The sequence below is a fragment of the Bos mutus genome, chromosome 9 (assembly GCF_027580195.1).
Source record: "Bos mutus isolate GX-2022 chromosome 9, NWIPB_WYAK_1.1, whole genome shotgun sequence".
Classification (NCBI taxonomy): Eukaryota; Metazoa; Chordata; class Mammalia; order Artiodactyla; family Bovidae; genus Bos; species Bos mutus.
Window position 1 is genome coordinate 88,282,438 of NC_091625.1, and position 25,301 is coordinate 88,307,738.

At 41.5% G+C, this 25,301-nt stretch overlaps 1 protein-coding gene across 3 annotated transcripts in view; it reads left to right on the top strand.

Annotated features, from left to right (window-relative positions):
• CCDC170 (coiled-coil domain containing 170) overlaps positions 1-23,564 on the top strand; it is a 95,831-nt gene extending 72,267 nt beyond the window's left edge. For 2 of the 3 annotated variants that reach the window (XM_070376874.1, XM_070376876.1), the window contains 4 exons: positions 4,910-5,083; positions 7,937-8,179; positions 18,422-18,658; positions 20,795-23,564. In XM_070376874.1, coding sequence (XP_070232975.1) covers positions 4,910-5,083; positions 7,937-8,179; positions 18,422-18,658; positions 20,795-20,995 — 855 coding nt within the window. In that variant the 3' untranslated portion in view covers positions 20,996-23,564. The remainder of the gene's footprint in view (positions 1-4,909; positions 5,084-7,936; positions 8,180-18,421; positions 18,659-20,794) is intronic. The other variant, XM_070376875.1, reaches the window with a different exon arrangement.
• Positions 23,565-25,301: the final 1,737 nt, after the last annotated feature.

The window sequence follows — 25,301 nt, forward strand, 5'->3', positions numbered from 1 at the left end:
GAAAGGTTTCTCTGAAGGCAGGGTGACTCTGAGAATCTAGAGGCTAAAAGGAGGAGCCCTTTGGGTTCTAGAATAAAACTGTTCTTAGAATAGTTTTGATGAGAAGATAATAAGGGTTTGGATCAAGCAGTGAAAGGAATTTCTCAAACAGATGTCTCAAAAAGGTGTGTTGGTTGACATTTTGAGCTTGATAGGAAATCTAGCACCTGAGTCTGACGTGTTCAATTGGAAGAAATCTGATTGCCGGACATCGACTCCCATGGGTTCCACCAATACCTTGCACTAAATATTCAAAAGAAAAATGACTCCCTTCTCAAATTTGTCTCTGTCCTTCTCAGTGATGATGTAATCTGCCTCCAGTTGCTCAAGCCAGAATCCTGAGGGTCATCCTGAAGGCCTCCCTCTTTTCAGTCGATTTCTAAGCACTGTAAATCCTAAAGCATTATATCCCCAATGGATCTCAGATATCCCCTCCCCATCTCTAATTTAGAAGCAGTGCTGTAGTTTGGAGCATTACGATCATTTGCATAGACTGTGGAAACAACCTTCTCACTGATCGCTCCACCATTCCCAGCATGGTCTTAATAAAATGCGTGTCTAATCTTATCTTCCTCCATCTGGTCAAGGGCTCTGTATGGGCCTCCCTCAGGATTAGGTCTTGATTCCTTCTTTATATGGCTGTGACCGGGCCAGTTCATCAGTCCAGGCTCTTCTCTCACCTGCAATCTCTCAGGGCAGTGGTTGCAAAGTCAGAAGCCTCAAGGGACCATCGGGGTACTGGTTGGGTGCAATGAGTGGTCAGAGTCCAAACACATCCACATTCAAATTTGTCCTGTGGTCTAAGGTAAGAAGGCCCCCTCGGCAACCCAAATTGCACATTGCTGGTCTCTCTGAAAAGTGTTCTCCTCATCTTCTTCTCCTGGAGATAAACTGCCCTACTGTCCCATTAGCTGTCCCTTCGGATCCAGTTCCATTGTCATTTCTTCTAGAAACCTTTCCTTAGAGGCTTAGTTCTTCGTGCAACGTGTATGTGGCTCTGTCATGGCACTCACCACCCCTTTTGTATCCATGTGGTTTTTTTTTTTTTTTTTCCCTCTAATTTTATTTTATTTTTAAACTTTACATAATTGTATTAGTTTTGCCAAATATCAAAATGAATCCGCCACAGGTATACATGTGTTCCCCATCCCGAACCCTCCTCCCTCCTCCCTCCCCATACCATCCCTCTGGGCCGTATCCATGTTTTAACTCGACTTTTCCAATCCACTCTGAATTTCTTGAGGCCCAGGAAAATCTTTTTTTCTGGAGTTTTTCCAGGACTTAGAGCAAGAATCAATAAATATTATTTAAGTAATAGAAGAAGCACATCAAAGGCAAGACTTTTAGGTAGATCATTGTGTCTTCCATCCTTCATTATGATGTCATTAATTTGAATAGAGGTTATATCAAAATATAGGCTTTCCTGGTGGCTCATAGGTAAAGAATCTGCCTGCAATACAGGAGGCCTGGGGTTGGGAAGATCCCCTAGAGAAGGGAATAGCTCAGACAGTAAAGCGTCTGCCTACAATGTGGAAGACCTGGGTTCAATCCCTGGGTTTGGAAGATCCTCTGGAGAAGGAAATGGCAACCCACTCCAGTATTCTTGCCTGGGAAATCCCATGGACAGAGGAGCCTGGTGGGCTACAGTCCATGGGATCGCAAAGAGTTGAACACAACTGAGCAACTAACACTTTCACACTTTCATACCAAAATAGCTCTCAGTTATGAAAGCAAGTTGTGTAAACTGATTCTGCCCATGGTGAATCTTCCATAGATAACTGCCTATAAACTAGTAGTAGTATCCTTACTGCCCAATAAGGATAGTAGGCATGTTGTTGTTCAGTTGCTAAGTCGTGTCCCACTCTTGGTGACCCCATGGATTGCAGCATGCCAGGCTTCCCTGTCCTTTACTATCTCCCAAAGCTTTGTTCAAGCTCTTGTTGTTTGAGCTGGTGATGCCATCCAACCTTCTTATCCTCCATCACCCCCTTCTCCTCCTGCCCTCAATCTTTCCCAGCATCAGAGTCTTTTCCAGTGAGTTGGCTCTTCATGTCAGGTGACCAAAGTATTGGAAGTTCAGCTTCAGCAGCAGTCCTTCCAGTGAATATTCAGGGTTGATTTCCTTTAGGATTGACTGATCTCCTTGCTATTCAAGGAACTCTCAAGAGTCTTCTCCAGCACAATTCAAAAGCATCAATTTTTTGGCACTTAGCCTTCTTTATGGATCAACTCTCACATCTATACATGACTACTGGAAAAGCCATAGCTTTGAGTATATGGACTTTTGTCAGCAAAGTGATATCTCTGCTTTTTAAAACACTGTCTAGGTTTGTCATAGCTTTACTTCCAAGGAGCAAATATCTTCTAATTTCATGGCTGCAGTCACCATCTGGAGTGATTTTGGAGCCCAAGAAAATAAAATCTGTCACTATCTCCATTTTCCCCCATCTATTTGCCATGAAGTGATGGGACTGGATGCCATAATCTTAAGTTTTTTGAATGTCAAGTTTTAAGCCAGGTTTCCTTCTCTCTTCTTTAACCCTCATCAAGAGGCTCTTTAGTTCCTCTTTGCTTTCTTCCATTAGGGTGGTATGATCTGCATATATGAGGTTGCTGATATTTCTCCCAGAAATCTTGATTCCAGCTTGTGCTTCATCCATCCCAGCCTTTTGAATGATGTACTCTGCATAGAAGTTCAATAAACTAGGTGACAATATACAGCCTTGACATACTCCTTTGCCAGTTTGGAACCAGTCCATTGTTCCATGTCCTGTTCTAACTATTGCTTCTTGTCCTGAATGCAGGTTTCTCAGGAGACAGGTAAAAATCTGGTTTCCCATCTACTTAAGAATTTTCCACAGTTTGTTGTGATTCACACAAAGGCTTTAGCATTGTAAATGAAGCAGAAGTAGATTTTTTTTTTTTTAATTCTCTTGCTTTTTCTAGGCATGTAAGATTGAAAAGCAAAGGTGTACAGAAATTAAATTTAAATACAGGTAATTGAAACTTACACAGCATAGAATATATTCATGCTAAGTTGTGATTCATTGTGATTCAAATGAACAAAATGTACAGGAATCCTTTCAGCAACTTTAACTTTCTGAGGCTTGGCCAAGATTCTTGAAAAGGCGCTTCCTCTTTTGGGTCTTGGCTCCCTCTTATCTTAATCCCCTTTGGCCTGAGGTAGATCTTTGTCTGCTGAGTGGATGGGCCAATAGAAATAGAAAATGAAGCTTTTATACCTTCCCAGAAAAGTTACCAACTCTATTTTATTTAAAATACAAGCAATAGCAGTTATTTCACTTTCATTTGCATAGATTAGAAATGAAATAGTCCATGCTGGGAGTGGGGTGGGGGGCCGACAGAGCATTTAGAAGTTACAAACTGATGATGCAGAGACAGAAACAGCCTGTGGTTTTGTCACATGATACAACCACGATGCCTGTGATGACTGTGACTTATATAGGAAAGATGAAGTTTTATGTATGCTTTTCAACAAAATTAGAAGATATACACTTACAAATACTTTCATCCTGATGACTGAAATATAGGTAGTTCAGGGCTTTAAGCTGGCATGCTTCAGTCATCAGAAAATGATACTTGTTTCAACATATAATTGCCTAAAAATGCCTGTTGGATGAAGAGCTATTGCAATGAGAAGAAGTTTCAAAGATAGAACCCAAATCATGGAATTCTGTTACAGAAAGCCCATTGGTTGATTTATTCATCTGTCAAGAACTCAGTAAGCATTTAATGTCTGATGTGACCAGATAAGCCCCAGAGATCAAGTGGAGGAGGATCCTAGGCTAGTTTTGTGACTTTTACCGACTAAACTATGAATTTTGACTTTTCTGATACAGCTCTATTTTAGAATGTTGGGACTTCCCTGGTGGTCCAGTGGTTAAGACTTTGCCTTCAATGCAGGGGTATGGGTTCGATTCCTGGATGCTAAGATCCCACATGCCTCCCAGCCAAAAAACCAAAACACAAAACAGAAGCAATACTATAACAAATTCAATAAAGACTTAAAAAAAAAAAGTTGTTCCTTTATCCTTGATACTTAAAACCTTTTAAAGACATTTTCTAAAGAATTTTAATTTAAACAAAAACATTGTCCACGTTTGTTTGTATGGAGAGCTCTGGTTTTAGCGTGGTTTGTAGAACCACAACCCAGGAAGAGTAAAGTGGTTGGCTAAGTGGTCAGTTTCTACCTTGGAGGCCAGGGCTCACTTGGGTGGACAAAATTGCCATGGAAGGTATGTAGATGATTGGTCTACAGAGGCTGGATTAACCAGTAGATCCCAGGGGCTGGGAGGGTCATGGTAGCAGCAGCATCTAGTCAAAGCAGAGAGATGTAGATGTAGTCGGGGACATGCCTCATTTGTCAGATGGCAGGGCTTCCCAGGTGGCTCAGTGCAAATTTTCTGTCTGCCAATGCAAGAGACCTGGTTTGATCCCTGAGTTGGGAAGATCCTCTGAGTTGGGGAAGGAAATGGCAACCCACTCCAGTATTACTGCCTAGGAAATCCCATGGACAGAGGAGTCTGGGGGGCTACAGTCCATGGGGTCACAAAAGAGTCGGACACGACTTAGTGGCTAAACAACAACACAGGGTTAAGAAGACTGTGTGATGTTAGACTAAACATCAAGGCCACTGACCAGAGGAGTCAAGAAAATTTGGACAAGGAACAGAACATGGAGCTCGCAGGGCAGTTTAAGAATTCATCACCAAGCACTGGAGTCAGGGGCTGGGCTCTGTACTGGGTTTAATAAGAACTACCTGTAAGCTTGGGAGAAAGAGAAAGATTCTGTGAGATGGCTTATTAACTGTACTTTTGTGTCCAATTTTTATTTTTGTTCTTGAGTTTAGTATCTTAAATTTCTGGATCAGCTTTCAGAGAAAATGAAGTTGGACCAGATGGCTGCTGAACTTGGCTTTGATATGCGTCTGGATGTAGTTTTAGCTCGCACAGAGCAGCTGGTCCGCCTTGAGAGCAATGCAGTCATTGAAAACAAGACGATCGCCCACAATTTACAGAGAAAGGTAGGGAATGTTGTGGGTGTTGTGAGAAGGAAATTCTGAGAAACTTAAATCTTGAAAAATAATGTACTTCTACCATATTTGCCAATGTGGATAGGAAACATACAAATATGTGTTCAGAAGCTGAGTCTTGATTTCAAGCCTGAAGGGAAAGTAAATGTATTATCCAAGGTTATGTTTAACTATGAGTAATAGAGGCCGAAAGTTGCAGACTCAAGCAATTAGAAGTAGTTTTGTTGTTGTTTTGCTTTTTTTATTTTGGTATTTTTTTTTTCTAACATACATTTCTGGAGGTAGCAGGTTAGGGTGAATGTGACATCTTTGCTCTGTAAAGTTTCCAAGGACCTAGGCTCTTTTCAGTTAGCAGTTTCTCATCCCTGCTGCTGCTGCTGCTAAGTTGCTTCAGTCGTGTCTGACTCTGTGCGACCCCATAGACGGCAGCCCAGGAGGCTCCCCCATCCCTCGGATTCTCCAGGCAAGAACACTGGAGTGGGTTGCCATTTCCTTCTCCAATGCATGAAAGTGAAAAGTGAAAGTGAAGTCGCTCAGTCATGTCCGACTCTTAGCGACCCCATGGACTGGAGCCTACCAGGCTCCTCCGTCCATGGGATTTTCCAGGCAAGAGTGCTGGAGTGGGGTGCCATTGCTTCTCTGTTCCCATCCCTAGGGTGGTCCTTATGACTGTGGTTCACAGAAGTACCTAGGACCAGGCAGAAGTTTAAAAAAAGAAAGGGATGAAGAAGAGAAATGCAAAACAGCATGCATGAACTATCTTTTAAAGGAGGCTCCCAGAGTTTTCTACATGAACTTGTGTTTATCTCCCACAGCTAGAACGTGTTCTGATGGTTAAACCTAGCTGCAAGGGAGGCTAGAAACTGTAGTCTTTACTCTGTAGCCATTTGTCTAACTGAAAAAAATCACTATTTCTATGACTGTGGGAGAAGAGGAGAGTAAAAGCTTATGCCTTTACATAAGCTCTCTTGCAGTAGAAAGTAGAGGGGAGAAGCGCTTACTTTCCACTAACTCAAAGGAAGACTTAGAAACAGTTTAGACTACATAAATGAATGAATGGATGAAATGGATAAAAACATAATTATTAGTTATATAATTATTGGCATTGGGGAAAGAAAGAGGAAAACACAGATGTATCCTTAGAATAGTTCTTAGGAGAAAATTCTGTGGTAGAATTATCATGTATAGGCTGCTTAATGATTCACATCTGGGTTCTCAATTTGGCTCCACCAAGCTGTATGACATTGGGCAAAATTATATACCTTTCTGTCTTCATTTCCTTGTATTTAAGATGGGAATGATACCTATCTTGTGATGTTAATTTTTTAAAAACAGCATTTTTGAACTCTTGGTTCATAGAAGATGCTCTATTCATATATGACTTCCATTTATGGTGTCTTAAGGAATATTTTCTAAAAGAAAGCAGACAACCCCTATTCCCATCAGAGACATGAAACTGAGCTGAGGTTCTTTCTGAAGTTCTCAGATAATTGATTTTCCCTCAATATCCAATACTATTCTTTCTTAAGTGTTGTATAATTATTAAAATGACCAGTGTACAGAATTTACCAGGGTAAATTTGCAAAAGAGTGGAACTTGACATGAAGAAGCTCAGGGAAGGGAGGTTAGTTACAGAAATACTAAAAGAGCCTTGTTAAAAAAGGATATGGGCACGGACATTGCTTGTCACTGTTTGGCAAGATATTTAAGCCCGTGTTTCACAAAGTTCTTCACACTTTACTAATGCAGATTATATAATTGGAGAAAATGGGATTTTTTTTAGCTCTAAGATTCTATATTTCTACACGATTCCAAGTTTCAGTGTCTGTAATAGATGAATGAGGTTCCTATACTTAATATTCCACTCACTAATTGTGGCATGTGAAGACCAAGAGGATTTTTTTCTCCTTTTAGAGTCTGTAATCTTTTTCTAAAAAACATTTCAATTTCTTTCATTAAGTTTGACTGTCAATGCTAAGTGCCAAGTGAAGACCTTGTTCAGCTTGGTTTGAGGATGGTTTAGGTCTGGTGCGTAATAAAGACACTAATGAAATAACACCTTCTTGAAGGTGAATTAACACCTATTTCTAAAATCTTCAATATATAAATAAAGCTTTCCTCAAAATCTCCTTCATGTAGCTTATTTTAAAAACATATCAAATCCCATGTTTGGTGCCACTGAACCTGTTTCTAAATGGTTGAAATTAGTCAGTCTGGGTATTTGGTGCTAATTTGCACTGTATCTTCTTTCAGAAAAGACCAGTGTGAGCATAGTTGCCATGGGGTGTTGGAGAGGATTTTGTCTGTCTTATTATGTTCCGCTCTTGATAAGCTCATTTTAGTAGTTTTAAAAGTAATTTTACATTTTTATTACGATGCACGTCATGTTGGAGGGAATGAGACATTGAAAGCCTACTCCTTGGTTCATTTTCTGTGGCTCTTTTGTCTCATACTTTGCAGCTACCAAATTAATTCTTGGAAAAATAGGGATAAAAAAATGCAATCAGGAAAAGAAATCCTGTAGCCTTTTTTTGATGGTTTACAAATTAGTCTTATTGAAGTATAGATAAAGATCAATATTATCTGAGGAATTCATTTATATTTACTGACTATTCAATGATTATTTTAAAAAATTCCTTGGGGAGGGAGGTGGAAGGGAGGCTCAAGAGGGAGGGAACACATGTATACCTATGACTGATTCATGTTGATGTTTGGCAGAAACCAACACAATATTGTAAAGCAATTATCCTGCAATTAAAATTAAATACATTTAAAAAACCTAAAAAATAAATGAATGGAATTTCACAGCTAAAAAAAAAAAATCCTTTTTTTGTATCAAACCAGCTAAAGACTCAGAAGGAAAGACTGGAGAGCAAAGAGCTACACATGAACTTCCTCCGGCAGAAAATAGCCCACCTGGAGCAGGAGAAGCAGGTGCGCTCGGCTGTGATGGTGGAGCGGGACGAGGCCAATGTCACCATCAGGAAGCTGCAGAAGAAGGTGGAGAGGCTGCAGAAAGAGCTGAGTGTGTGTCAAGAGCTGAACACCGAGCTCAAAGCCAAACTGGCTGACACCAGTGAACTTAAGGCAAGTGCTCAGCTGTGTTTCCTTGTCACTGATTGTGTTTCCATAAAAATGTATGCAAAAGAGTGACAGCCTTATAAGGGCCACACTAGGAAAAAAAAAGAAAGCTGAAAACTTTCTCTGATTTTCTAGAGCTGTGAGAAAATGCAACAAATTTCACAAATCAGCAGGGTAGATCAACTTCGTGTCTCTTCAATATCTGAAATGAAGCCATCCATAGTTGCTGAATGAAAAATCAAGTCAAAAAGGGGTGATGTGATGTACAGAAAATAAAAACATTTCTTCAAAGTGTGGGTGACTATGATATTAGGAATCATATAGACATTTTTTTTTTTGCATTGGCATTTGCTTAGAGAAGATGAGAAAATGGACACACACAAGTGTCCGCTGAGAAGGATCAGATGGCAGTAGGATGTGTGTTATGCTTTGGGATATTGTCACACCAAGCAGGGAAGAGGGCAGACAGGCTGGGGCCATGTGCTTCCTGGATTCAAGGTCTTTGACTTCTAATGAGTATAGAGAAGAATGAAATAAAAACTTAGGATTTAATAAAAATATTCAAATGTCACGTGTGTATGCCCCTGACAATAATATGTTAACTTCATATACACTGGCATCCCTGGCAGGTACACCTGTCGTGCATACTGGCAACAGTGATGTCCTTCCTCTCTGCAGATGAGGGCTTTGAAATGGAATGTTTCTGAGTCTGGAGACAGATCATTTGGGAAAAGGAATCTGGAATAAAGCCAGCAGTTGAATCTGTGTAGCAGAACCATATCTTAGGGCATAGTTCCCACTTGATTTTCTCTTCTGAGTCATTAGCTCTTCCCCCCTCCCTCTTCCAAGCCCTTCTGGCATCAGAACAAGGTAGCTAAACAGAGGTTGGCTTCCCTAGAGAAGGGAAGGGCAGACATAGCCCAGGGGAAGGGACACATTTGCATGTAAAGGAAGGAGAAGCTAGGGAAAGCATCTGATGGGGTCCCTGGGTGAGGAGAAAGTGTTGGAGGTAAGTATCCTGGACACCCTGCTCACACCTTGAAATTGACCTTTAGGGTGTGTGTCTGGTGGGTATGGGGAAAATCCCTGACGTCAGCATGCAGTTGGTTCCACCCTGACTGGCGGGGGCTGCAAGAGTGCTGGGGCAGGGGGCCTAGACTGCACCCTTCCAGAGCCTGAGGTTCCATTTGCACCCATGGGGAATATGCTATGCTATGCTAAGTTGCTTCAGTCGTGTCTGACTCTGTGCGACCCCACAGATGGCAGCCCACCAGGTTCCCCCGTCCCTGGGATTCTCCAGGCAAGAACACTGGAGTGGTTTGCCATTTCCTACTCCAATGCATGAAAGTGAAAAGAGAAAGTGAAGTCGCTCAGTCGTGTCCGACTCTTAGCGACCCCATGGACTGCAGCCTACCAGGCTCCTCCGTCCATGGGATTTTCCAGGCAAGAGTACTGGAGTGGGGTGCCATTGCCTTCTCCTCATGGGGAATATGGAAGGTGGCTAAAGATGCGAGAGGGACAGCATGCTGTGGGAGCAGGCGGGGGTGACCCTCTCAAGTGACAGACACAGTGACCCACCATCAGAGACTCTGGGGCAGATGTTCTAAGTCGTGATCCTGGCTAAGGGTAGTGAGAGTGGCCATAGGACTCCTGGCCCGAGACAACCCTGTGAACCACAAGTGTTGGGTTAAGAGGAGTCACCCTAGTGGTAGCAGAGAGCAGAAGCAGGAAGAGAGAGCGGAAGCAGGAAGACAGAGCGGAAGCAGGAAGAGAGAGCGGAAGCAGGAAGCAGCAAGTGCGAACTGAGGGCTGTGTCTGTAGTTTGTTCCACTTTGGTCTCAGCGACTTAGATCTTAGGTCTTCATCATTTTTTCACTGTGTTATTTTTAATTATTTACAAGCGTCTTTCCACTTAACCTTTTCACAAGAAAGCCTGATTCTTATAATGAAGTTTTGCTTTCTGGATGATGTGATTATACAAGTTGTGTTTCTGGTCACTGTGGCTGGCTTGAGAATTTCGAATTCCAGTATCAACAGTGTAAGCAACGTTTTCAAATGTGGAGCACACACCACTGGTGTGTGCACAGTGCTTCTAGGTGGTACAGGATGGGGTATTATATAATGTTCCATCCTTAAGTGAAAAATGAGTTCCCTTTAACTTTGCTTTCAATTCTTTGACCATCAAGGAGAAAATCTTAATTAGAGGTAATTATGTCCTATAACCTGTTCTGGTCTACGTTTTAAACAATAAGCGTTATACTCAGTGCTGAGTACCAGCTCCAGTGGATCTGCTGTGCTGTGCTTAATGGTTCAGTTGTGTCTGACTGTTCGTGACCCCATGAACTGTAGCCACCAGCCTCCTCTGGGCATGGGGATTCTCCAGGCAAGAATACTGGAGTGGGTTACCATGCCCTCCTCCAGGAGATCTTCCCACCCCAGGGATCAGACCCAGGTCTCTGCATTGCAGAGGGTTCTTTACAGTCTGAGCCACTGGAGAAGCCCACCAGTGGATCTGGGACCCACCCAAATCCAGGATGATTTCACCTTGAGCTTCTTAATTACACTTGCAAAGGCCCTTATTACAAATAAGATGACAATCTGAGGTTCTGGTAGATGTATTTTTTGCATGGGTGGGGGGACACTCTTATTCAATTAAGAATTAATTTCACCATTTATAGATGGTCAATCCAAAATAATCATTTGGACTACATTTCTATGTGTTTTATTTTAAAAATTGAGATTGAAATTACATGCTATAAAATCCACTCTTTGAAAGTACAAAGTTCAGTGGTTTTTGGTGTAATATATTGACAAGGTTGTACAACTATCCCCATTCCCTAATTCTAGAATTTGTCCATTATCCACCCCTGCAAAAAAAAAAAACAAAAACCCAAGAGACAATACTCCATATTCATCCTTTCCTCAATCTCTGTAAATCAATAATCTACTTTCTATCTCTATGATGATTTAGTTGCTAAGTCGTGTCCGACTCTTGAGACCGCACATACCATAGCCTGCCAGGCTCCTCTGTCCATGGGCTTTTCCAGGCAAGAGTACCAGAGATTGAACCCAGGCCCCATGCACTGCAGGCAGATTCTTTAATGATTGAGCTGCTGTCTCTGTGGATTTGCCCATTCTGGACATTGCATATAAATAGAACCATGCAGTAGGGAGCCTTTTGCCTCTGGCTTCTTTCACTTTCTGTGTTTTCGAGGTTCACCCATATTGTGATCAGTACTTCATTCCTGTATTAATCAGAGTTCTCCAGAGAAACAGAACTAATTGGATGTGTGTACACACACACAGATTTATTTTAAGGAAGTGACCTACATAATTATGGAAGCTGGCAAGTTCAGAATCTGCAGGATGAGCCAGCAGGCTGGAAATCCAGGAAGAGCCAGTCCAAAGCCTGTCTGCTGGAAGAGTTCTTCTCTTGCTTCAGGGGAAGTCTGTCTTTTTTCTATTCAGGCCTTCAACTGATTGGTTGAAGTCCACCCACATTACGGAAGGGAAATGTTAATCTTATGCTGAAACAACCTCACAGAAAATTCATGATAATGCTTGACCAAATATCTGGACCTTGTGGCCCAGTCAAACTGACACATAAACTTAACCATCGCATTTCTTTTTAATGGCTGGATAATATTCCATTGTATGGGCATACTGTGTTTTGTTTATTCAGTATCTGATGGGCATTTGGATTATTTCCATTTTTTTTTGTTTATGATGAATAAGTCTGTTTTGAAAATTTGCATGCCAGTTTTTTTTTTTTATGTGTTTCTATGTGTATTGCAAAACATTGTCAAAGACTTTGACTCCTAGCTTACTCAAACCTTTCTTTTAAAGACCCATGTATTAAATTTCCTCCTGAATTCTAGACCAGGGAAAAGCAGACCTTTCCAGATAAATTACTAAATTTTAGTTTAGCAGGCAAACATAAGTATTGCAGAAATTTGCTTTTGAAAGAAAAAGTATTGTCTGTATTTCCCCTTCCTGTGTTGAGCCAGAGTAATTTTATTTTAATATTGCTTGCATATGTACAAACTTAATACTATATAGAAATCTCTTAATCTCATTACATTTTTACCACTGTAAAATCCAAATCAATTTAGAAATCAAAACAAAGTGTAAAACTAGAATTTAAAAATTGGCAATATTGGGGACTTCCCTTGTGGTCCAGTGGCTAAGACTCTGCTCTCCCCATTCAGGGGCCTGTCAGATCCTGGTTGATCCTTATTCGATCCCTGGTCGGATAACTAGATCCCACATGGCACAGCTAAAGATCCCGAGTACCACAGCTAAGACCTGGTGCAGCCAAAGAAATAAATACATATTCAAAGATGGGCAATCGGAGAAGGCAATGGCACCCCACTCCAGTGCTCTTGCCTGGAGAATCCCAGGGACGGCGGAGCCTGGTGGGCTACCGTCTATGGGGTCGCACAGAGTCGGACACGACTGAAGTGACTTAGCAGCAAAGATGGGCAATATTAATTCACTATGCTAGATTTTATTTCACTGAAATCACCATTACCAAGAACGCATAGTACCAATTGCTTGTGTGTGGTATGGGCTCTTTTGGTTCTGACATGTGGACAGTTTATGTTGTCTAAGAGTGAAATTCCATGGACGGAGGAGCCTGGTAGGCTGCAGTCCATGAGGTCGCTAAGAGTCGGACATGACTGAGCGACTTCGCTTTCACTTTTCACTTTCCTGCATTGGAGAAGGAAATGCAACCTATTCCAGTGTTCTTGCCTGAAGAATCCCAGAGACAGAGGAGCCTGGTAGGAGGCTGTCTATGGGGTCGCACAGAGTCGAACACGACTGAAGCGACGTAGCAGCAGCAGCAAGAGTGAATTATTAATTCACAGAGTTAATTATTCTACTATGTGCCTTTATGTTGCTGCTGCAGATGCTTTGTTTGTACATATATCATGACACAGCATGGCCTCCACTTGGCATGAACACATTATTTATGTATTAACTCTACCTTTGCTCTTTCTTCATTAACCTAAGATAATTAAAGGTGTGTTACTAATTGGCAGAAGCATAGCCTTATGCACAAATGCAAACGCAGGGACTGAAACAGGTGGCAGGACTCCAGCTCTTTGCATAACTCATGAAATGCCAGTTGCTTCATAGCTGGTGTGAGTTATGATTAGTTTCAGCTGAAAAGGCTGAAACGCAAAACAGTGGCTTGGTCAGGAGAGATGTTTGCTGCTTTCTCACTGAAAGAAAGCATGGGCGTAGTCATTCCATGTTTAGGAGGATAGCTTCACGGTCATCATTAATCCTGGCTTGTTCTCTCTGCTTTACTGTCCTGGCAATAACTCCTCCTCAAGACCACCTCTTAGGGCAAGCCAGCTACCTGGGCTCTGCCTCATTCCAGGCACGAGGCAGGAAGCAAGGTGGAAGGACACCCAGTACGCCGCTTTCCAGGAACAGTACAACACTTCTTAGTCTTCACTGGCTGGAGCTTAGTCCCTGGAGCTCACTTAGATGGATCTTTATTCTGGGAAGTAATAAAAAAAGGAAGACCAGATATTCAATAGAGCGCTTTCAGACTGTACTACAGGACACAATCTTAGTAGGGAGCTGTGGCCAAAAATCGGTAGTCAGATGACCAGAAACTAGTGGAAAACAACCATTATCTTTCTTGCAGTCTCTCAAGGACACACTCAAAAGGAATAAGAATCTTCAGCCACCAGCAAAGCTCTCATCTGCTTACTGACTCTGCTTCCCATGCTCCTCCCACACTTCAGAATGCTCTCCAATCCAGCCCGTGTGACTTTAGTTTATATTTTTTCCCCTAACCTACCAATCATGAACTGAGCTCTGATTATGTTGACTCATTGACCTTGAATTGCCCTGGACTCACCCAGCTTTGAATGTGTGCATCAAGCAAACCTGTGAGAAAGGACCTCTTGGGTGAGGTAGGGGAGTGGAGGTGAACTCAGCCTGCAAAGTAGAACAGCTTCCTATGGTTTCTGCTATAGTTCCCTCCTAGCAAAATCTCTGGGGTTCTTTGTGGAGGAATGCAGCTTTCCTGGGCAACCCTTCTCCTCTTCTGTCCCACCCTCTTTAGAGAGTGCCTGTACAATTCAGGGCTTCTGCAGAGTCCTGTTTTTTTGTTTGTTTAAACTTTTTATTTTGTGTTGGAATATAGCCGATTAACAATGTTGTGATAGTTTCAGGTGAACAGCAAAGGGACTAAGTCATACATATGCATATATCCACTCTCTTGCAAACTTTCCTTCCATCCAGGCTAACACATAACACTGAGCAGAGTTCCATGTGCTATACAGTAGGTTCTTGTTGGTTATCCATTTTATATATAACAGTGTGTACATGACCTTCCCAAGTCCCTAATTATCCCTTCCCTCCTGGCAATCCTAAGTTTGTTCTCTGCCTGTGAGTCTCTTTTCTGTCTTGTAAGTTCATTTGTATCGTTTCTTTTTTGATTCCACATGTAAGGGATGCCATACAATATTTCTTCTCTGTTTGACTTGCTTCACTCAGTATGATAATCTCCAGGTCTATCCAGGTTGTGGCAAATAGCATTCCTCCTTTCTTTTTTATAACTGAGTAATATTCCATTGTATACCTGTACCGCATCTTTATCTATTCTTCTGTTGATGGACATTTCTTGGCTATTGTAAACTGTGCTGCGATGAACGTTGGGGTGCATGTATCCTTTTGGATCATGTTTTTCTCCAGATATATACCCAGGAGTGGGATTGCAGGGTCATATGGTAGATCTATTTTTAGTTTTTTAAGGATCTTTTATATTGTTCTCCATAGTGGCTGTAACCTTAGGGTCCTGTTTTCTGTACAAGCTCCAGAAAACCCTCCAGGTGAAGATTGTAGATCCACTTGCAGATTCAACAGATCAGATGTTAAATTTAATCACCTTATCTTTCAGAGCCCTTGGCCCTTATAACACAACAGAGAATCGTTCGCCAGATTTGAAATGCTTTTCCTCCAGGAGGCAGATGCCAGATACGTTATTCACCAGAAGGGAAACTCTCAGAATGTGATCCATCCTGGCTGGGGTCTGCATGGTGCATCGGTCCTGTTTATGACCATCTCAGACCCACTGGGAAAACTGAGGGACACAGACTCTCACTGAACTCTGGGCTGGCTCTGAGAAGCTCCCTTAGTTGGATTAAGAAACCCATTTGCCCTGCTCCCCTCCCAGCAATCTTGTTTGACTTAGGAGGCTGAGAACGCCTTCCCAAAGTTGGCTCCCAGTTCTGTCCTGGTGGTTTGGCTTGGACTCTGTAACTTGCTCCCCGACAACAGGAATTCAGGCAGCCCTCAGGACTGTGATAAAGTCTCATATTTTTGAGAAATTCTTGGCTATAAATTCTTCTCATTAGGACTTGATTTATGTGCTTCTAACTCTCCAAGCTGTGTTCCATCTCTTTTGGTAGACGGCCCACTGTAAATGTTTTTTCCAAGCTGAGCAGAAAGGCTGAATATATCTCCTCTTCTGTTAATACAACATTTTTAATTCCATGCAGCAATCCCAGAAACTTCTCTCTTTACCCCATATTTTCTCTGCAGCCCTGAGATTGTTGGCCCATGAAGGGTATCTCTGTGAAAGGGAGATCACTTTGTTTTAAGGTTGATACTGATTTTGCCCCTCTAACGTCCCCTATTTGTAAAATATTTGAAAAAATACAGAATGTATTTTTAGAATTCTTGTTTATATAATTTATAAATAAATGTACATATCTATTCAAAACTTTTTACTTATTGGATACTCACATGCCTCAATCATGCATGGGAAAGCTCCCTTCTCAAGTTTTTATTTTGAAAAATTTCAAATAGAACAGTTTCAAGAATAGCATAACAGACATTCTACTGTTCATGTAGATTGTTAACATTTTACTGATTGTTATATTTTGCATAATGAGAGAGAGACAAAGACAGAGAGAGGAATCATTTGAGAGTACATCACGACACTTCATGCCTAAATACTTCCCAGGTATCTCTTAAGAACAAGAGAATTCTTCTGTGTGACCATAGTAAAATAGCTGCACCCAGGAATCAACACTGAGATACTATTGTAATATACTGGTACTGATTTACCATCTATATTCAAATACGGTTTCGATAACTTGGAGTTCCTGAATGATCTCCAAGGTCAGCCCCCATTTCCTTGTTGCGAATGCTTGCTCTACTGCTGCTATTTCATTGACTAGAAAGCTGACTCAGAACCCCTTCCCCTCGCTGTTGCTTTTATTTCCTCCATGTTTCCCAAGCTATAGCAGTTGTTCTCACACCTTCTCAATCGCAAGTCCCACAGCAGCTGTCAGTTTCCCAGGGATTTCCTCTCTCCTTCATGGAACCAGTAAAAAAATTGGTGAACTTGTGCGAGCGTGTCTGCCATCAACTTCCTCTCTGCCTGGAAAGGAATTTAGTTTCTTAAGAAGTTGTGTGTGTGTGTGTGTGTGTGTGTGTGATGGTAGGTAAAAACAAGTTTCCAGTTTAGGCATTTGACTCAAGCTTTCTCAGTTTAATGACGTCACCCAGACAATATAAATCTGATGATTTTCCATCTGGACATCAGTATCCCAAGCAGGCACTTTTCTTCCATAGCGTGTCATAATCCAATCTGAGAATAGCTTCTACCATTCCTCTGACTTTCCAGAAGTGTTGGAGGACTCTTCAGGGTTTAGGTCAGGTCAGCTTGTGCTCCTTACGCCATAATTCTGGAACTCAGTCTCTGTGAAGATGCGCTCTAACCCCAAGACTCGGTCAAGATTTTAATCTCTGACGGTAGCGTCCAAATGTAGTCTAGGGAAATCACAACAATCTCAAAATCCCTCAGCAATAAACAATCAGCTGTCTGACAAATTAAACGATAGTGGTTGCTTTATTATTGTTATTCAAAAAAAAAAAAAAAAAGAAAAAAAGAAAACCAAAGAAGGATTTCATTCAAGAGTGGCAATATTTTAAAGCATCTTTTATCCATTTCTCTCTTTTTAGTTTCCTCCCTACATGGCATCCTACATCTCCTCACAAGTCCCTCTTCCATCCTCCCAAGTTTCTTCCAAGACTATTTTTTGCAGCCTACTTAACGGAGACTCTTTCCATTCCTCTCTCAGTAGATCAATTTAGTCTCTCAGACTTTCTTCTTCCCTGACACTCTCTTCATTATTCAGCTTCACCCTGGGAACCACAGGATGGGAGTAGATGCAACAAGAAATTATCCTTCCTTCTCAGGAAAGAAGGGTTGTAATGAAAGGGGGAGGGAGGAGACAGCACACACTCATTATTTGGTATCTTTAATTTTTATTACTTTCAGATGTTACCTTTAAATGATTTTTCAATAAAATTGAAACACAAATTCTTGCTTTTTCTTGGAGACTATGACCGTAGGCCTTGTTTGAACTGTTAGGAGGCTCAGAACTAAATTCAGAGCTCTGCTAGTCTTTCTGCTTTGTCCATCCCATATGCACTTCTTAATTTATTTCAAAGGAATTGCTTTTGATCCTTTTTAGAGGCTTCTTTGTAAATATGCTTTCTGATCTCAGTTTTATCAAGATGCAATTTACATTCCATAAATCTCACTCTTTTAAAAGTGTACAATTCAGTGGTTTTTAGTATATTCACAGAATTGTGTAAACATCACTGCTATCTAATTTCAGAATATTTTCATCACCCCAAAAAAGAAACCCTGTATCTGTCAGCAGTTACTCTTCATTCTCTACTCCCACCAGCCCCTGGCCTTTTCTGGATCCTTCCTATAAATGGAATCATACAATAAGTGGTCTTTTGTGACTGACTTTTTTCTCTTAGCATAATGTTTTCAAGGCTTATCCGTATTGTAATATGTATCAGTACATTGTTCCTTTTTGCTGCTGTATAATACTCTGTTGTATGGATATACCACATCTTTATCTACTCATCCATTAATGGATATTCAGGCTATTTTCACACTTTGGTGATTATGAATAGTGCTACTAGAACCATTCATGCACAGATTTTGTGTGGACATAAGTCTTTAGTTCTCTTGGATTTATGTACCTTGGAGTGAAACCGCTGGGTCATAGGTCAACTCTGTGTTTACAGTTTGAAAATGGCCCAACTGTTATTCACAGCAGTTACATCATTTTTCATTCCATTATTTGTTTATTAAAAAAAGTTGTTAAGTGAATTTCATTGACTTCTGGTTTGTCTTGTTTATACAGCTTTCCTAAATAAATGCAGATGAAATTATTAGCATTCTCTTTGACTTCTTAGATTAAAACTTTGGAACAGACCAGAGCCATTGAAGACCTAAATAAATCCAGAGACAAACTGGAAAAAATGAAGGAGAAAGCTGAGAAAAAGCTGCTGTCTGTCAAATCAGAACTGGAGACTACAGAGCATGAGGCTAAGGAGAATAAAGAGAGGGCCAGGAACATGCTAGAAGTTGTAACCAGTGAAATGAAGACACTAAAAAAATCTCTGGAAGAAGCAGGAAAGAGAGAAAGGCAGGTGGGTAGAAATCTGGTGGTGAAACCTTATTTTGGAAAGATAAGACAATTCAAAAGTGTGATACTTATTCATGTATATCTTTATAACTATTTAATCAGGCTTTCTACATAATCCCAACATATCTATATCTGCCCCTCCCATCTTTTTGGCATCAAAACAATCATTATGAATTTACTCCACTAAGAAAAGCAATTCACCTTTTAATGGCTTGCAAAGCCATGGAAAGCCTGTGAAAAGCCAGGTCCTGGCTATGGAGAGTTTTTTTTTTTTATTATGTTTGCTGATTGCCTCTGAAGTTCGAGTTATCCCAGATCTAACGTTATCCAGGGCTTCAGCCTCAGGAGGGAAATTTTATCTCCAGCAGAGATCAGTTGCAGGAAACGGTCCCACATCACAAACAGTGGCACCCAGACCCAATGGCTGGCCGAGCCCAGATGTAAACCATAAAACAGAACTTGTGCGCCCGCTGGGTGCAAGGCGGGGTGCTATCTGGTGAGCCCATCAGGAGGTCAGGCAGAAAGAAACATGTCGTGGGCAGCCTGACCCCTGCTTTTGGCTTTCATCTCACTCGCTCTCTGCAGCCCAGAAGGGCACAGTGAGGACTCTGATCCCAGGATATTTTTTCTCTTTAGCAGCCTCTGCTTTGGCTCATGTGTCAGGCAGAACTGAGGAAGGCCAAAGTCCAAGAGTGAGTGGTCTCAGTGGGAACTTCTCAGCATTTAATAGCTTTGGCCATATTCGGAAGGGGGGAAAAGTTTGAGGAAAGCTTTTTCACTGGGGAGATTGGGCTGGAGAGAGCATTTGCTTTCCCATGTTGGACTCGGCATAGGAAAGGGCTTGGGAAGTTAATGAGCACACGGAGGTGATGTTTGGACGGCACTTCTCCTGGAGGAACATCTGTCTTCGGATGGGTTCACACCTTTTCTGAAATGGAAGGGGTCGCCTGGCCATCTCTAGTTGATCTACTACTGCTTTTGGCTAGAATCACAGCAACCAGTCTGTGAGAATTGAAGGGGTATAAGTCACATGTTGTCCATCTTCTCTGGCCCCAAACTCCCATTTTTCCTTTTGTGATGGACAAATAATTGTCCCAGAGAGTCCATTGTGCTGTGAAATGGCAATCCGTGTGATGTGATTCGATCAACACTTAGAAGTCCTCCATATTCATCAGCTCATACTTCTCCTGCTGTTGGTTCCTCCTTTAGTTGAAGAGGTTCATTGCCCAGTTAACGCCCCAGGGCATAAGCATTTATCATGTGACAGACTGAACCACACCAACAATTGTAAAGCATTTCTTAGTGTGCAGAACACATACACAGTCAACTATCGTTTCATTTGATCTTAACTTCAGAACAGGCATGGGAGGGAGGGAGGGAGGTTGCTCATTAACCCTGGAAGTGAGAAAATGAAATCTTATCAAGGCCAGAGTCTCCTTTATAGTTGCTGAACTGGGTTTCTTGATTTGGTAGCCAATACCACATTAATTGGTAGTTCAGACGGTAAGGAATCTGCCTGCAATGCAGGTGACCCAGGTTTGATCCCTGGGTCGGGGAGATCCCTGGAGAAGGAAATGGCTATCCACTCCAGCATTCTTGCCTGGAGAATCCCATGGATAGAAGAGCCTGATGGGCTACAGTCCACGGGGTGTCAAAGAGTCAGACAGAAGTGAGTGACTTTACTACTACTACCACATTAATTGTCTCATCATAAAAGTGGTTATCTAGAGGGTAGGATGGAGTGGGAGGTGGGAGGTGGATGGAAGGCTCAGGAGGGAGGGGACATACTTATATCTATGGCTGATTCATGTTGATGTATGGCGGAGGCCAGCACAATATTGTAAAGCAATCATCCTCCAATTAAAAGTAAATAAAAAGCAAAGTGGTTATTAAATTGCTGAAAGTTGGTGTCTGAAAGGACTTTAGAGGTAATTTTGTAGGCTAGCCTCCTCCATACTCCCCTTCCTTCTTCTTCTTTATCTTTTTATAAATGAGAGAATTACCTGAAGAGTAAGGAGACTAAGTAATTAGGCTAGCTCATGCAGACCTGGGTTTTCCACAGGTGTTTGGATTGCCTTTGATCTGGCAGTGTTGCTGCAATCTGTTCTCTCGATTCATGTGGTTCTGTTTGCTATTGCAGCTGATGGACTTCAGGGAGGTGGTTTCTCAGATGCTGGGCTTGAACATGATGAGTCTTGCTCTTCCTGACTATGAAATCATCAAGTGTCTGGAAAGACTGATCCATGCACACCAGCATCGCTTTGTCCCCTGTGCCTGCCTCAAAGATGAGACTGCAAAGCAGGACAGGCCCCCACAAGGCCACGTACAACTTCTCCACTGAACACCGTGTCTCTTGAGGGAGGTGGAGATGATGAGAGATGGGATGCAATCCTCAATTTCATAAATTTCCCAATCCTTTGAAATTTGATCAGGGTGTGAATATTGCATTCTCTGATGATACTACAAGAATCCTTCATGGACAAAAAAGGATCTTAAGAGTGCCATCCTTAGGTGTTTGGCACTATAAACAACTATTATTTTATTTGCTAGCACTTTGGGACTCAAGAAAAATTTTACTAGATTATCTAGAACTGGAAATGATGGTAAGGAATGAACATTTATGTGGTCTCTATTATGAGTCAGGGATTCTACTACCCACTTTAATTCTCGTAATAATAATGTGGAGAAACTGTAATGTTTTTATTTCATAACCTCTCTGAGGCTCAGAGAAGTGATCTTGGTTACCTACCTATGATTGCAGTTAATTACTGACAGAACCAGAATGAATACTACACTGGCTATGTATCAAAGGCCACACCTTCTCTGTTATTTCAGTCTTTCTGTTTCTCTTGAATTCCTGTGATTCTGGTGAAAATTACCTGTACCACAAAGGAAGGAAAACATCCTTACAATCAAGGATTGAAGCCCAAAAGTGACTGAGATTTATAAGTGTGACCCATATGATTTCTTTAAAAAGCCATACACCTAATTATTTGACTGAAACACACGTAAGTCTGAGGTCCTGTAAAAAAAAAAAGTACCTCTTTTAAATGTTGCAACCATATCACATATGGTGGTAATCTTTAATGTTTGAACAGAGCTGAGCTCTGTACTTGAAAAATAAAAACTTTAACGTAAAATACCTATAAGATAAAGAAAATCTACACTGTTTATTCACCAATATATCAAATGTAAGGGGCTTTGCTGGTGGTTCAGATGGTAAAGAATCTGCCTACTATGCAGGAGACCCAGTTTCGATCCCTGGGTGGGGAAGATCCCCTGGAGGAGGGCATGGCAACCCACTCCAGTATTCTTGCCTAGAGAATCCCATGGACAGAGGAGCCTGGCAGGCTGCAGTCCCTGGGGTCAGAAAGAGTCGGACACAACTGAATGACTTTCACTTTATATCAAATGTACTGACAACAGGGATAACTTTTTCAAGATGGAGATTATATAGTGCATTTCTATTATTTTATGTCTTCCTTTTAAATTTCTGTTTTACAAATATCTTCCAGGAGACCATATTCTTATCTTCCCAAGAAAAACATGTTCTCTTTGGGCAATATTCTTATTTCTTTCCTCCAAAAAGTTTTTTTTTTTTTTTTTTTACAATCCCTTAACAAAGCATGAGTATCTAATTAAAGGAGAAGGAAGAAAATAGACTCTACCCAAACATTAAGAGAAAATGAAGACTCTAGAAGAAAGGAAATGAGTTTCACACCGTTTGGATGACAGCTGACATGGAGGGAGTGTGACCAAGGGGCTCTGCTGGGGGGCGGGTCATCTCTGCCTGGCTTTTCCCACCACATGCATTCTGCTGTTGCACAGCCCTGACTGAGGACATGGACCAGCTCTGCACAGTGGGGGAGGCAGCTGTGTATTCCTCCAGGGGAAGGTCTGAGGTCTCTGGAGAGCCTTCACGTCTCCAAAGGTGCAGTGGCTGCTGCTCTGGACCACACTCACCTCCGTGGAGAAGGCGACTTCACTCTTGGGTTCCTGGGGGATGGAAGTGCTGGGTGGTTCTGCTCCAACCAGGCCACAGAACACAGTCTACTGACGGGTATGAGGGGCAGGTCCAGGGCAGTGGGAGATCAGTGTTTGTACATTCACTCTGGTATTATTTTCCAAATACACTCTTTGATGAACTTCATTTATTTTCTCTGTACATTTCCTTTCTATACTCTTCAAAGGTACTTTTAACAACATCACTTTAAAAACATAAACTGTCATAATATTATTTTTCCATTTTGATTTATTAATTCTATTCATTAATTCTATTTCTATACTCATATAAGGGATTAAAAAGGGTCTGGAGTGGTTAGTACTGTACTTTCTCTTTATCATACAGAATTACATTCCATTTATCCAAATAGACATTTATATAATATTTCCAATATATAACTCAAGCACAGATACAATCATCTTTAATACACATAGAAATATTTAAAATCTTTGAATATAATCTTTAGGAATTTCTGGTGGAAAGACTATGTCTACATGGGATAAGGAAAATAAACTCTGTCTGTGTACATATGTCCACATGCCCAGTAAGTGTGTGTCATTTGGACACATTGACAACCCTTTAGTAAAGCTATTACCCTCCCTGTTGAAGTGCCAGCTGGGTGTCGTCCTTCCCTCTGTGGCTTCATTCCAGAGTTGGCAGGCCAGCTTCATAAAATTTTGTGTTAGATTTTGTTCTTTTGTAATATCCATGTATATTTTATGTTGTCCAATAAAATGCATTAGTGTGATGTGATTTTCTAAATAGAGTGTTAAAATATTTAACATTAACTATTCTACTGAATCACTTGAGTGATAATTGCTACTGAGGTTGTTATTCTGATCATTGTCTGAGGCATTTGAATGTATGCATAGAATATCTCAATTAGGAAAAATAAATTTAAACCTGATCCATCTAAATTTCCAGTTTTACTTTGTCTTTCAGATGAACAGTGAGTGATTCAAGGACAAAGAGTGGTAGGTGGAAAAGTTGTTAAAGAATGTCTACGTTATTGATATTGTAGTCATATTTAGGACTTAGACATGGAGCCTAATTTTCACTGGGGAAGCACCTCATGGTTACATAACCTTTGACTGAGAAGGCTCCACCCGCAGCAATCTTATCTCCATTATCACACACCCCATTGACTTCTCTTCAGCAAGTGGGGTCTGGATGTTTCCCTTTCCCCTCTGCAACCTCCACCCTATTCTTCTTTCGCTTTTGTATAAAAAGCATCATTCTTTTGAGGCTCCTGCTAACATGTAACTTTCTATCCTTATAGCAGCTACCTACTAACATCTTTTCTATTCTTCCTACCTAAGACTGTCAAAATGGTTCAGAGGTGTCTTTTCCACTCCCATCAAGTACTGTCTTTGTCTTAGGTGACTTTCAAGCCTGTAAAGCAAACCGACGCAACATTCTATCTTTAGTTTCTCAGCCATCTCAGCTGTCATATCTTTACCTCCTTTGTTTCATCCACTTACTTCCTAGACTGAAGATTACAGCAGTGGTAAAGATTCCTCCTGTGATGCAGGAACTGCAGGAGACACTGGTTTGATCCCTGGCTTGGGAAGACCTTCTCTGGAGAAAGAAATGGCAACCAACTGCAGTATTCTTGCCTGGGAAATCCCATGGACAGAGGAGCCTGGGGGGGCTACAGTCCATAGGGTCACAAGGAGTTGGACACGACTGAAGCAACTGAGCACAGTGTTATTTTTAATGTAGACTACCTTGGACAGGGGCTTCCCCAGCAACCCAGCGGTAAAGAATATACAAGGCAGGAGCCACAAGAGACGTGGTTCTATCCCTGGGTTGGGAAGATCCCCTGGAGGAGGGCACGGCAACCCACTTCAGTATTCTTGCCTGGAGAATCCCATGCACAGAGGAGCCTGGAGGGTTATAGTCCATAGGGTCGCAAAGAGTCAGACTCTACTTAAGTGACTTAGCGTGGCATGGCACCTTAAGCAGAGAGATTTTGGGGAGCCCTGTGGGAAGATCCAGGGTTAGACTAGCTTCAGCATGGCTAGATCCAGGGATTGAACATTGTTTTCTGATTCTTTTTTCTTTTATCCATCTTGTGTCTATGCTTGATTTGTTTGTCTTTGTACCTTGGACTCACTTGCTCCTTCTGGAGATGGTTTCTCTAGGCTGCCAAGGAAGATGCTCATAAGCAGTTACAAGATCCTCATAAGTTAGAAACAGCTGAGAAAGAGAGATTTGCCTCTAACATTCATGGAAGAAATCTCAGGGAATGGTCTGATAATCTCTTCTTAGTCATATACCCACCCCTGAGTCAATCACTGTAGCCAGAAGGGTAAGCTCACTGACTTGCACCCGTGCCAGCCCCTGCAGTGAGGGTGGGGTGAAGCTCCAGGATAATCTGTTCAACAAGAACCACGTGTAAAAATAGAAAGCTCCCCAGAGAAAGAGAAGCTGGAAGGACAGACAGCACAATCTATTGCACATGGCCAAATTGAGGATCTTCTAGTCACCTAGAACTTCACCTCTGAAATCTTAAATTCTCCAGAACCTCTTATATCCCAGAACTCCATCTTTTACTCCCAAATAGCTGTTCTTTGCGATCCCTTGGTCCTCATATTTTTCTCCCTACTAGACTTGGTAGTCTTCATCTGGAGCTAGCCAAGAT